The following is an 11658-nucleotide window of genomic DNA, read 5'->3' as shown; positions in this document are numbered from 1 at the left end:
AAAAAAAAAAAAAAAAAAAAAAAAAAAAAAAAAAGCAATCTCCCTGGAGACAGATATCAAAGATCACAGCTTCCAACCTGGAGATTTTGTTTATTGGAAACATCATCAAATAAAGTACTCCCCAACCATGTTGAAAGGGATCATGTCATGTATTGTTAACCAATCCTTGTGCAGCTAACATCAGAGGCATTGACTCATGGATTCACATTTCCTTTTCACTTTAAAGACGCAGCCCCACCTGAGTGGACATCTTTCATCACCAGAGATCTCGCGCCAAAGCTAACCACAACCAGTCACCTTGATCTTTTTCTTTTTTTTCTTTTCTGAGACGGAGTCTCGCTCTGTCATCCAGGCTGGAGTACAGTGGCGCGATCTCGGCTCACTGCAAGCTCCGCCTCCCGGGTTCACACCATTCTCCTGCCTCAGCCTCCCGAGTAGCTGGGACGACAGGCTCCCGCCACCACACCCAGCTAATTTTTTGTGTTTTTAGTAGAGACGGGGTTTCGCCGTGTTAGCCAGGATGGTCTCGATCGCCTGACCTCGTGATCCACCTGCCTCGGCCTCCCAAAGTGCTGGGATTACAGGCGTAAGTCACCACGCCCGGCCCACCTTGTTCTTCAAACCTGGATGAGAAGTGGAAACTCAGTTTGGAAGGATCACTCAAGAGGATAAATGGCTGCAAGCTGTCAAAAAGCCAAACCCATTACATGATCTATTTGATTTGTTACCTTCACAAATAAGAACACTTTTCAGATCTGGATTTCAACTTGTTTTGTTAATAATTGTCTTTATTTGCATCATATTTTTTGTCTTTTTTTTTTTTTGATAGTTTCACTCTTGTCGCCCAGGCAACACAGCGAGACTCCATCTCAAAAATAAATAAATAAATAAACAACCAAAAAAACGAAACAAAACAAAAAAATCTTTGTATCTGCTGATAATCAGAACATATATTCAGGACAGCTTGAATCCCTATCTCTACAAAAAATAAAAAACTAGCCTGGCAGGGTGGTGTGTGCTTATGGTCCCAACTACTCAGGAGGCTAAGATGGGAGGATCGCTTGAGCTTAGAAGGTCGAGGCTGCAGTGAACTGAGATCACACCACTGCACTCCAGCCTGGGCGACAGAGCAAGACTCAATCTCAAAAAAACAAAACAAAACAAATAAAAAACAGTGCAGTGGCACGATTTCGGCTCACTGTAAGCTCCACCTCCCGGGTTCACGCCATTCTCCTACCTCAGCCTCCCAAGTAGCTGGGACTACAGGTGCCCGCCACCACACTTGGCTAATTTTTTTGTATTTTTAGTACAGACAGTGTTTCACCGAGTTAGCCAGGATGGTCTCGATCTCCTGACCTCGTGATCCGCCCGCCTCAGCCTCCTAAAGTGCTGGGATTACAGGCGTGAGCCACCGTGCCTGGCCAAAAGTTTGTGTTTTTTCTGGCCTATATATGGACCAAATAGGGGCTTGTGGACTTTGGCTATTGTCCTCAAAGCAATACCATTTTGCTCTTGCATCCAACTTTGAGCTTCCTCAGGTCCTATCAACATATGTGTAACTAGACTACTGAGGTCAGGGTGGAGCCCATTCACAAATAGGGCAGACAAAGCATTATCTATGCCGGACAGGAATACCTTTCATTATTGCTCTGAGCTTAAGATTTTAACCACAGCATAAAGGTAGTTAAAGAAACAGACATGGTTGATTTGACAGCCCAACTTTTGTAACTTATCTAGCTGGGTTTTTTTCATTGCATCGTCAAGGTGGGAAAGTAACCAAGCAAAGAAGTCAGCAGATTCAGAGGAGGCAGAGGAGGCTACTGAGAAAGATGGAGAACTTAGAAGCCTCTGCTTGCCAGCCAAAAATACATCCCATTATTTCTGGGGTATTTGGGATCCCCCTTTTTTTTCCAATGCAGTCTGGAGATGAGCAGTTTTGTTCAGGTTAAAACTTCCCGCTGTGGCCCCAAAATTCTAAATTATTTTTGGTAAGAGTCACTCATGTCTCTAGAAGGGCACGAGTCCTGCGATGGAGTCCCAGACCCCCTGGACTTAAATGAACCCAGAATTGTTTGTTGTCCTGGAACCTTACCTATTAGAGGTCTTTTACTAAAACCGTTTCAGTTTCTGTCTGACCCAGTCAGATACCTGAAGCCTCCCTACAGGATTCGTTAAGCTTCTATCACAACTTCCAAACCCAGTCCAGATCAGCAAAACTCAGAGAACTCAACGAAAGTTCTGGAGTTTGTATGTGATACGGTTTGGTTTTGTCCCCACCCAAATCTCATCTTGAATTGTAATCTCCACGTGTTGAGGGAGGGGCTTAATGGGGGGTGATTGGATCATGGGGGCGAATTTCCCCCTTGCTGCTCTCCTGACAGTGAGTTCTCATGTGCTCTGTTGGTTTAAAAGCGCGTGGAACATTCCCCCTCACCTCCCCTGCCACCACGTAAGACGTGCCTTGCTTCCCATTCGCCTTCCACCACAATTGAAAGTTTCCTGAGGCCTCCCCAGCCATGCAGAACTGTGAGTCAATCAAGCCTTGTTACCCAGGCTGGAGTGCAGAGGCATGATCTTGTCTCACTGCAGCCTCTGCCTCCCAGGTTCAAGGGATTCTCCTACCTCAGCCTCCTGAGTAGCTGTGATTACAGGCATGTGCCACCATGCCCAGCTAATTTTTTTGTCTTTTTAGTAGAAATGGGGGTTCACCATGTTGGCCAGGCTGGTCTCCAACTCCTGACCCCAGGTGATCTGCTCACCTCGGCCTCTTGAAGTGCTGGGATTGGCTGGGAGCAGTGGCTTACGCCTGTAATCCCAGCACTTTGAGAGGCCAAGGCGAGTGGATCACCTGAGATCAGGAGTTTTGAGATCAGCCTGGCCAACATGGTGAAACCCTGTCTCTACCAAAAATAGAAAAATTAGCCAGGTGTGGTGGCATGTGCCTGTAATCCCAGCTACTTGGGAGGCAGAGGCAGGAGAATCACTTGAACCCATGAGGTGGAGCTTGCAGTAAGCTGAATGGTGCCACTGCACTCCAGCCTGGGTGACAGAGTGAGACTCTGACTCAAAAAACAACAAAACAAAACCAAAGTGCTGGGATTACAGGTATGAGCCACCACACCCGGCTTAGCCTCTTTTCTTTATAAATCACCCAGTCTCAGGTATTCTTTACAGCAGTGTGACAAGGGACTAATACATCTGAGTGGGAATTACCAGTGATGACCTTCAAATATGCTGCGGGAAGCAGCATGCAGGGGGCTCAGTGAAATGCCTACACCTGTTTGCTCATTGCTCCTGGAGGCCATCATTAGGCCCAGGATGGGGAGAAATCCTTCAGATTCTTCTGATGTCCTTCTGAAGGATCCTACTTCTGACATCAGATCTACTGAAATATAAACTTAAGCCCATTTACATTTTAAAGAGTTTGAGTATTCAGTGACACATGGATTAAGATGGCACCAGATCAAAGCAGCTAGTGCCTCTCTTAGACAGGAAGCGAAACCTAATCATGGATTTGCAGAAACCAAAGAAAACAATTTTGACTGGTTAGAGTGAAACGTCCCCAGTTAGAGGTTAGCTGGCAGTTTCTGATTAATATAGTGTATTAGGCTGCGTGTGGTGGCTCATGCCTGTAATTGCAGCACTTTGGGAGGCCAAGGCAGGTGGATCACCTGAGGTTAAAAGTTCGAAACCAGCCTGGCCAACATAATGAAACCCCACCTCTACTAAAAATACAAAAATTAGTTGGGCATGGTGGTGGACACCTGTAATCCCAGCTACTCAGGAGGCTGAGGCAGGAGAATTGCTTGAGCCTGGGAGGCGGAGGTTACAGTGAGCAGAGATTGCACCACTGTACTCCAGCCTAGGCACCAGAGTGAGACTCCATCTCAAAAACAAACAAAACAAAACAAAACAAAACTGTATTAGTCTATTCTCACACTGCTATAAAGAACTATCCGAGACTGGGTAATTTATGAAGAAAAGAGGTTTAATTCACAGTTCTGCAGGCTTAACAGGAAGCATGACTGGGAAGCCTCAGGAAACTTACAATCAGGTGAAGGGGAAGCAGGCACATCTTTATCAAGGTGGCGAGAGAGAGAGAGCAATTCTCCTGCCTCAGCCTCCCAAGTAGCTGGGACTACAGGTGCCCGCCACCAGGCCTGGCTAATTTTGTATTTTAGTAGAGATGGGGTTTCACCATGTTGGTCAGGCTGGTCTTCAACTCCTGACCTCAAGTGATCCACCTGCCTCAGCCTCCCAAAGTGCTGGGATTACAGGCGTGAGCCACCATGCCCGGCCTAGATAAATTTCAATGCTTTTCTCCTGCTCAAGTCTTTAGTTCTCAGGCCCAACCAAAAAACCCTAAAAGGACAGAGATAAAATTTTGCCTGCCCTACAGTATCTTACTGGCTTTGTTCCTCTGGAGAATGCTAATAATCCTAATGTCATTGCTTGCCTAGGACACATCAAAACTCACAATTCAGCAGGAAGCCAGGAGAGCCCCCATCCAAGCAGAATGACCCTCCCATCAACTTGGGCTGCTTGGAGCTACTCAGCTAATCCTCCAAAGTCCCAGGACAGGGAACTCCTCACATCTCTCCTTCCTAGAACCCCTCATTGCCCTCCTTCCTGGAGTCTGTTCCTCTGACAGGCATCTGCTGGGCCTAGAAAGCATGTTTCTATGCGACGTTTCGCCTTCTCTACACTGTGTGGTGCTCCAGGACGGTGACCACGGTTATTTCTCTTTGTTTCTCTCTCTTTTTTTTTTTTTCCAATTCCGGTTTGTGAGGTTCAGTAAACACAGCCAGGCTGAGGGCTCCAGGAAGCCACTGACTATGCTAGAGCAGCCGTTTTCTAGCCCTCTGCTCTGCCCTCCCCCTGACCTCGAGGCTGAGAGCCGAGAACCCCTTCCCAGGAAAGACAGTGCTCACAGCAGCTTTCTTAGAAATTGTATTGGTCCTGGAGAAAGGGAGGCAAGCAGCCCCTGCCTCCCGCTCAGAGTGCCCCCAGCCCTCACTGTTTCCCGTTGCCATTGATGGGGAGGTTCACATGCTCAGGGGAGGCCAGGAAAGCCTTGAGCTTGGGCCGGGCACTGAGGCGCGCCACATAGGCCGAGAGCAAGGGGAACGCATCCAGGCAGCCGGGGGCCAGGACCTCATGGATCAGCAGCAAGTCCAGCAGGTTGTAGTCAGCGAAGGAGATCTGCAGGGCAGAGGGGCCGGGGACTCAGCCAGTGGGAGCAGGCTGGGGAAACTGGGGGCAGAGGGCCTAATCCCATCCCCTAGGTCTGCCCCACTTTGTTTGAACAAATGGCTCACACCTGTGTCCATCTGTAAGCAGACGGTGGCAAGGAAGAAACAGGATGGGGCCAGATGCTCACCTGGTCTCCCACAATGAAGGTCTTGCCTCCCTGGTTCTGGGACAGCAGGGTCTCAAAAGGCTTCAGTTGCCCGGGCAATGCCTTCACATAGTCATCCTTGCCCGCCTCCTGCCAGACACCACCATGTATCATCCTCCTACTCTCATCCCTCCCAGCCCCTGAGACGCCCCCTTTCTGTCTGCCCCAGGCCAGAGACCAGAGTCTCAGATTCTCCTCTGCTCGCTCCCCACAACCAGGCTAGTACCAAATCCTGTCCATTTCAGCTGCCAGTTCATCTCTATTCCATTCTGCCTGTCCATCCTTGCTGGGATTTCTCACCAGATGATTGCAAAAGCTTCAGAGCTGGCTTCTCTGGAGGATCCTTCCAGACCTCACATTCAGACACAGCCCTGTTCAGACTTCTCCATGGCCCCCATGGCCCTTAGGAGACTCCAAACCAGTGGATTCAAGGCCTTCGGGACCTGGGCCTGCTCCCCGCATCTCTGTCTCTTTACCCACCCCCGACACACAAGGAAGTGTACACACACACACACACACACACACGCACGCACACACATACACACTCTGCCTCTGCTAAACTGGTCCCAGGTCCCCAGATGTGCTCTGTGTCTGCATACTTTGCTTAGCTAAAAGTGCCAGCACCTCCATCCAGAAACTGGTGACAGATCCTCCTCCGCCTCTGGCTACTCCAGGAAGCCCTCGCCACCCCAGGAGATCAGAAACCACCAGTTGCTGAAGGTCTCTGTGCTTGCACTCTCCCCCACAACCCGTTACCTGACTGGTTCATGTCCCAGGCAATGAGGGTGCAGGTTGTGTCTTGCCCCTGGCCCAGAGCTGACCCAGCCCCTGCACCCTGACCCAAGGAGGGGTCAGCCCGAGCCACATGAGGGGTAGGGGGGTGAGAGCAAAAGCAGCTCCTTTCTTTGTTCAGCCCCCAGTGCCCAGCCCTGGTGCAGATGCTCACGTAGTTGGTGTAGATGAGGGAGAGGTATTTGCAGCGGAGGTCCTCCACGCCATCATTCACCATGTCCACCAGGGCTGCCTCCCGCTGGTCCTTCCCATAGAGCCCTGGGGTTGGGTAGGGGGAGCAGGCAGCGTGACTGGGCGCCTGATCAACACATAGTCACCGGGGATGGGCCAACCACGGGGCTGTCCTGAGCCCCAGCCTGGGAGGAGGGGAAGAGGAAGTGCGTGGAAGGACGGGAGACTGCCACACAGGAGGTGCTCAGAGCTCAACTGGCACCTAAGAGGCAGCCTGGCACAGGGGAAGGACTGCAGGCACCCAGGCTTGACCTTGGGCAAGCTACGTAACCTCAGTGGGTCTCAGTTTCCTCCACTCCAGAGGGCTGCGGGCAGCTGACTGAAATAAAAGGCCTCCGGGGGCAGAGGCTTGCCCACTCCTGCCCTGGACTTGGAGGTTCAAGACTCACCAAGAGTGCGGCCCAGGTGACGCAGGAAGGTATTGGACTGGTACAGGGTGAGGTCTCCGTCCTGGAACTTGGGGAGCTGCCCATACAGCTGTGTGGGGAGGCATGGCTCAGTGAGGGGCACTGAGCTTGGCCGTCCCCCGATCCTAGTCACAGCCCCCTAAGGCGCAGCCACCCCCTTCCCTTGCCCGGGCATGGTCACTTACGCAGGAGGCTTTGAGAGAGCCCTCTTGCCAGGTCTCCACTGTTACCACCTCCTCCTTCCAGCTCTGGCCCTGGTCTGCCAGCAGCATGCGCAGGGCCGCGCAGCGGCCTGCGGGGAGGGAGAAGCACGAGATGTGGGGACCGGGCAGACTCCGCCTCGCAGCAACCCGGAGGAGGGGTCAGGAGTGCAGGGAGGGAACAGGGGAACAGAGATTCCTCCGAAGATTTCACACAACACTGGGGAGGGGAGCAGGCATGGCGGAAGAGGCGGGGCACAGGGAAGGAGGCCTGGGGTAAAAGTCACACGACGGAGGGATAAGGGGGGGTTCGGTTCTCTCCGCGTGGGCGAGGGACCGTGGGCTGCAGCCCTAGCCTCTGCCTCCCCTCCCTGCCAGAGGCTCCTACCTCGAACTGGGAAGTAGACCACGGTGTAGGGCGGCACTGCAGCGGACAAAGAAAGGTTTGCTGGAGCCCGGGGGAGGACGCCAAGGCGCGGTGCGCGCAGCCTGCCGTCCCCGGGTCCCATCCCTGCCCGAGGCGCTGCGGACCCCTGAGAGCCGCTAACGGCACTGGGGACTTCCTGGGTACTCTGGGACCCCGTCCCGGGTCTCGAGGTGGGAGAGGGGCCCTGCCGGGAGCCCGAGCCTGATGCCGTGGGTTGGCCCTGGGCCCCATGCTGGGAGATCCGAGCCCCATCCCCCGGGGGCGCGGGCCGCGAGGACTCACTGATGGCACACGCGGCGGCGGCGGCGGGGACGACGAAACTCCAGCGCAGGCCTTGCGGCCTCCGAGCCTTATAAAGGTGGTCCCGCCCAGCTCCGCCCCAGTGCTGAGTCACGGCGCCGGCCGCGCCTCTGGAGGGCCCGGCGGCCGCTGCACCCCGGGCGTCGGCCGCAGAGGGGCGCCTCGGAGCCCCCGGAGTCGCCGCGCAGCTGGCCTGGGAAGCCTTTCTCTCTTCCCCAGGTCCCCAGCGGAGCCCAGGGAGTAAACGGACAGCAGGAAGAGGACCGCAATGAAGTGCGCACAGCTACTGGCGCGTCGGGGCATCGCGGGGGGAGATTCCCTGAGAACTCTGCGATCCCGGAGCTTGCACACGCGATTCGCGGGGCAGGGGAGAGGGAGGGGTGGAGGTCACTTAGGGGAGGGGAAATGGCTTTTATTTTATTTTATTTATTTATTTTATTTTATTTTGAGACGTAGTCTCACTCTGTCGCCCAGGCTGGAGTGCAGTGGCGCGATCTCGGCTCACTGCAACCTCTGCCTCCCGGATTCAATCAGTTCTCCTGCCTCAGCCTCCCGAGTAGCTGGTGTATGCCACATCTGACTGATTTTGTATTTTTAGTAGAGACGGGGTTTCACCATCTTGGCCGGGCTGGTCTCAAGCTCCTGACCTCAGGTGATTCGCCCGCCTTAGCCTCCCAAAGTGCTGGGGTTACAGGTGTGAGCCAACGCGCCTGGCGCTCCTTCAACTTTTATTTAAAGTTCTGGGGTACATGTGCAGGACGTGCAGGTGTGTTACATAGGTAAGTGTGTGCCATGATGGTTTGCTACACATATCATCCCATCACCCAGGTATTAAACCCAGTATCCCTTAGCTATTCTTCCTGGTACTCTCCCTCCCCAGCACCCCCCTCAACAGGCACCAGTGTGTGTTGATGCCCCTCCATGTGACCATATGTTCTCATTGTTCAGCTGCCATTTATAAGTGAGACCATGTGGTCTCACTGGTTTTCTGTTCCTGTGTTAGCTTGCTGAGGCTAATGGCTTCCAGCTCCATCCATATCCCTGCAAAGGACATGATCACGTTCCTTTTAGTGGCTGCACCTTAGGCTATTTTCTTTGGCTTTAATGCCTGCTTTCTGTTGATTTGCAGATCCTCATTTATTCTAGATATTGATCTCTTGTTGGCTTTCCATATGACAGACAGCTTCTCCTACTCCATCAACTGTCAAGTTTGTCCAAGGAGTCTTTCATTAAACAAAACTGCTAAATTTAAGTGGAATCAAATTCATCAAGGGATTTTTGTGGTGGGGAAGGGGTTGGTGTTTACGTTTTGTGCCTTTAAAACTTCATTTAATGCAGCCATAAAAAAGAACCAAGATCATGTCTTTTGTGGGAACATGGATGGAGCTAGAGGCTATTATCCTTAGCAAACTAATGCAGGAAGAGAAAACCAAATACTGCATGTTCTCACTTGTAAGTGGGAGCTAAATGAAGAGAACTTATGTCACAAAGAAGGAAACAACAGACACTGTGGTTTACTCGAGGGTGGAGGGTGGGAAGAAGAAGAGGAGCAGAAAAGAGAACTATTGGGTACTGAGCATAATACCTGGGTGATGAAATATTCTGTACAACAAACACCCATGACACGAGTTTAGACACGAGTTTACTTACATAACAAACCTTCACATGTACCCCCAAAACTCAAATAAAAGTGAAAAAAAAGAAATTTCCTTTAAAGTGTTTTTCTTTTTTAAGAGCTGTATGTTGCCCTGGTTGTTCTCAAACTCTTGGTCTCAAGTGATCCTCCTGCCTCAGCGTCCCAAAGTGTTGGCACTACAGGCGCGAGCCACAGCCCCCGGCCTTCAAAGTGTTTTTTGACTGCCCTGGGTCACAACAGTATTCTCCTGTGTTGTCTTCTAGTAACTGTGTCTCTTACCTTCACATTTTTTTCTTCATATTTAGAGGCCACTCTAGCATGTGCTGTTGGCTAGGAAACCACTTTTATTTTTCTCTAAGTAAAGAGCCATTTTCTCCAGCACCATCTACAGAACAATCTGATCTGACTTACGTGTTTTTGTTTTGTTTGTGTGTCTTTTAAGACAGGGTCTCACTCTGTCACCCAGGCTGGAGTGCAGTGGCACAAGGACAGCTCACTGCAGCCTCAACCTCCTGGGTACAAGCGATCCTCCCACCTCACCACTCCCTGCCCCGCCCTGAGTAGCCAAGACTACAGGCCCAGCATGCCAGCACGCCCAGCTGAATTTCTGTTGTTTGTTTGTTTTGAGATGGAGTCTCACTCTGTCACCCAGGCTTGAGTGCAATGGTGTGACCTCAGCTCATTGCAACCCCCACCTCCTGGGTTCCGCCAATTCTCCTGCCTCAGCCTCCCAAGTAACTGGGACTACAGGCATATGCCAGCACACCCAGCTAATTTTCGTATTTTTATTAGAGACAGGGTTTCAGCGTGTTGGTCAGGTTGGTCCTGAACTCTTGACCTCAGGTGATCCAACCACCTCAGCCTCCCAAAGTGCTGCGATTACCCCCGTGAGCCCCTGCACCCAGCCTTTTTTTTTTTTTTTTTTTTTTTTTTTTTGGTAGAGACGGTTTTGTCATGTTGCCCAGGATGGTCTCAAACTCCTGGATTCAAATGATCCACCTGCCTCGGCCTCCCAAAGTGCTGGGATTATAGGTGTGAGCCACCGCGCCCGGCCTCCTGCGTTGAGTTGCCGTAGGTAACTGGGTCTGCCTGTTGGTTTTCTGTGCCGTTGTATTCATGGTCTATTTGCTCTGGTGTCTGTACCACATTTTTTTTTTTTTTTTTTGTAAATCACTATGGTGTTATAAATCTGGTCGGGAAAAGCACACCCTCCAGCTTCTTTTCGTTTTCTTTTTTTGACTTTTCTTTTAGTTATTTTTGGATCTTTATTCACCTACAAAAATGTGATAGTAAATGTATCAAATTTCTTGAGAAAGTCCAACATTTAAAAAAATGCTGTTAAAACCCAGACAAGGTGGCTCATGCCTGTAATCCCAGCTACTCAAGAGGCTGAGGCAGGAGGACTGCTTGAGCCCCGAAGTTTGAGACCATCCCGGGCAACACAGCGAGACATCGTCTCTAATCTACCTGCATCAACTGTGTCTGTTGAGAAGTCTGATGTCACATGGAATCTTGTTATTCTGTGAGTCATCTGTTCTTTCCGGAAGCTTTTTAAAAATTATTTTCTCTTTTTTTGTTTTTTCATTTTTAATTTTTTTAGAAAAGAGAGACAGGGTCTCACTATGTTACCCAGGCTAATCTTGAACTCTTGGGCTCAAGCAATTCTCCTGTCTCGGCCCTCCCAAAGTGCTGAGATTGTAAGTGTGAGTCACCATGCCCAGCCTATTTTCTTTTCTTTTCTCTTTTCCTGTTTTTATTTTTTGAGACAGGACCTTGCTGTGTCACCCAGGGTGGAGTGCAGTGGTGGGATCATGGCTCACTGCAGCTTCAACTTTCCAGGCTCAGGTGATCCTCCTGTCTCAGCCTTCCAAGTAGCTGGAACTACAGGCGTGTGCCACTACACCCAGCTAATTTTTGTATTTTTTATAGAGACGGGGTTTCACCATGTTGCCCAGGCTGTCCTTTTTAATTATTATTATTTAATTTTCACCAATGAACTGTGATCACAAGGAAGATTTTATAATTTTTGTCACCTTGGGTTTTCTTTTCTTTTTTTTTTTTTGAGACGGAGTCTTGCTCTATGGCCCAGGCTAGAGTGCAGTGGCCGGATCTCAGCTCACTGCAAGCTCCGCCTCCTGGGTTTATGCCATTCTCCTGCCTCAGCCTCCCGAGTAGCTGGGACTACAGGTGCCCACCACCTCGCCCGGCTAGTTTTTTGTATTTTTTAGTAGAGACGGGGTTTCACGGTGTTAGCCAGGATGGTCTCG

At 50.8% G+C, this 11658-nt stretch overlaps 1 protein-coding gene and 1 long non-coding RNA gene across 2 annotated transcripts in view; one reads left to right on the top strand and one right to left on the bottom strand.

Moving 5' to 3' along the window:
- The window catches only part of LOC108518646 (uncharacterized), a 7238-nt gene extending 6886 nt beyond the window's left edge, over positions 1-352 (top strand). The window contains exon 3 of the long non-coding RNA XR_001882441.1: positions 227-352. This is a non-coding gene — a long non-coding RNA (uncharacterized LOC108518646). The remainder of the gene's footprint in view (positions 1-226) is intronic.
- A 4582-nt stretch (positions 353-4934) lies between these two features.
- LOC108518709 (glutathione S-transferase P) lies at positions 4935-8038 on the bottom strand. Its single transcript, XM_017857325.1, has 7 exons — positions 7738-8038; positions 7417-7452; positions 7014-7120; positions 6811-6898; positions 6345-6448; positions 5381-5488; positions 4935-5202 (listed from the first exon to the last, which is right to left on the bottom strand). Coding segments are annotated over exons 1-7 (633 nt in total). The 5' UTR covers positions 7739-8038; the 3' UTR covers positions 4935-5013.
- Between the last annotated feature and the right edge of the window lie 3620 nt (positions 8039-11658).

The sequence above is a fragment of the Rhinopithecus bieti genome, unplaced genomic scaffold, assembly GCF_001698545.2.
Source record: "Rhinopithecus bieti isolate Rb0 unplaced genomic scaffold, ASM169854v2 scaffold_44159, whole genome shotgun sequence".
Lineage (NCBI taxonomy): Eukaryota > Metazoa > Chordata > Mammalia > Primates > Cercopithecidae > Rhinopithecus > Rhinopithecus bieti.
Note: the sequence above shows the minus strand (reverse complement) of the source record. Positions and strands in the feature narration are given on the sequence as shown.

Bases quoted from the DNA above. Each gene is read 5' to 3' on its own strand.
- LOC108518709 (XM_017857325.1), bottom strand. The intron at 5,489-6,344 runs GTGAGCATCTGC...GGTGTCTGGCAG, and splicing joins CCCTCATCTACACCAACTAC to GAGGCGGGCAAGGATGACTA. The intron at 5,203-5,380 runs GTGAGCATCTGG...TCTGCCCTGCAG, and splicing joins CCTTCATTGTGGGAGACCAG to ATCTCCTTCGCTGACTACAA.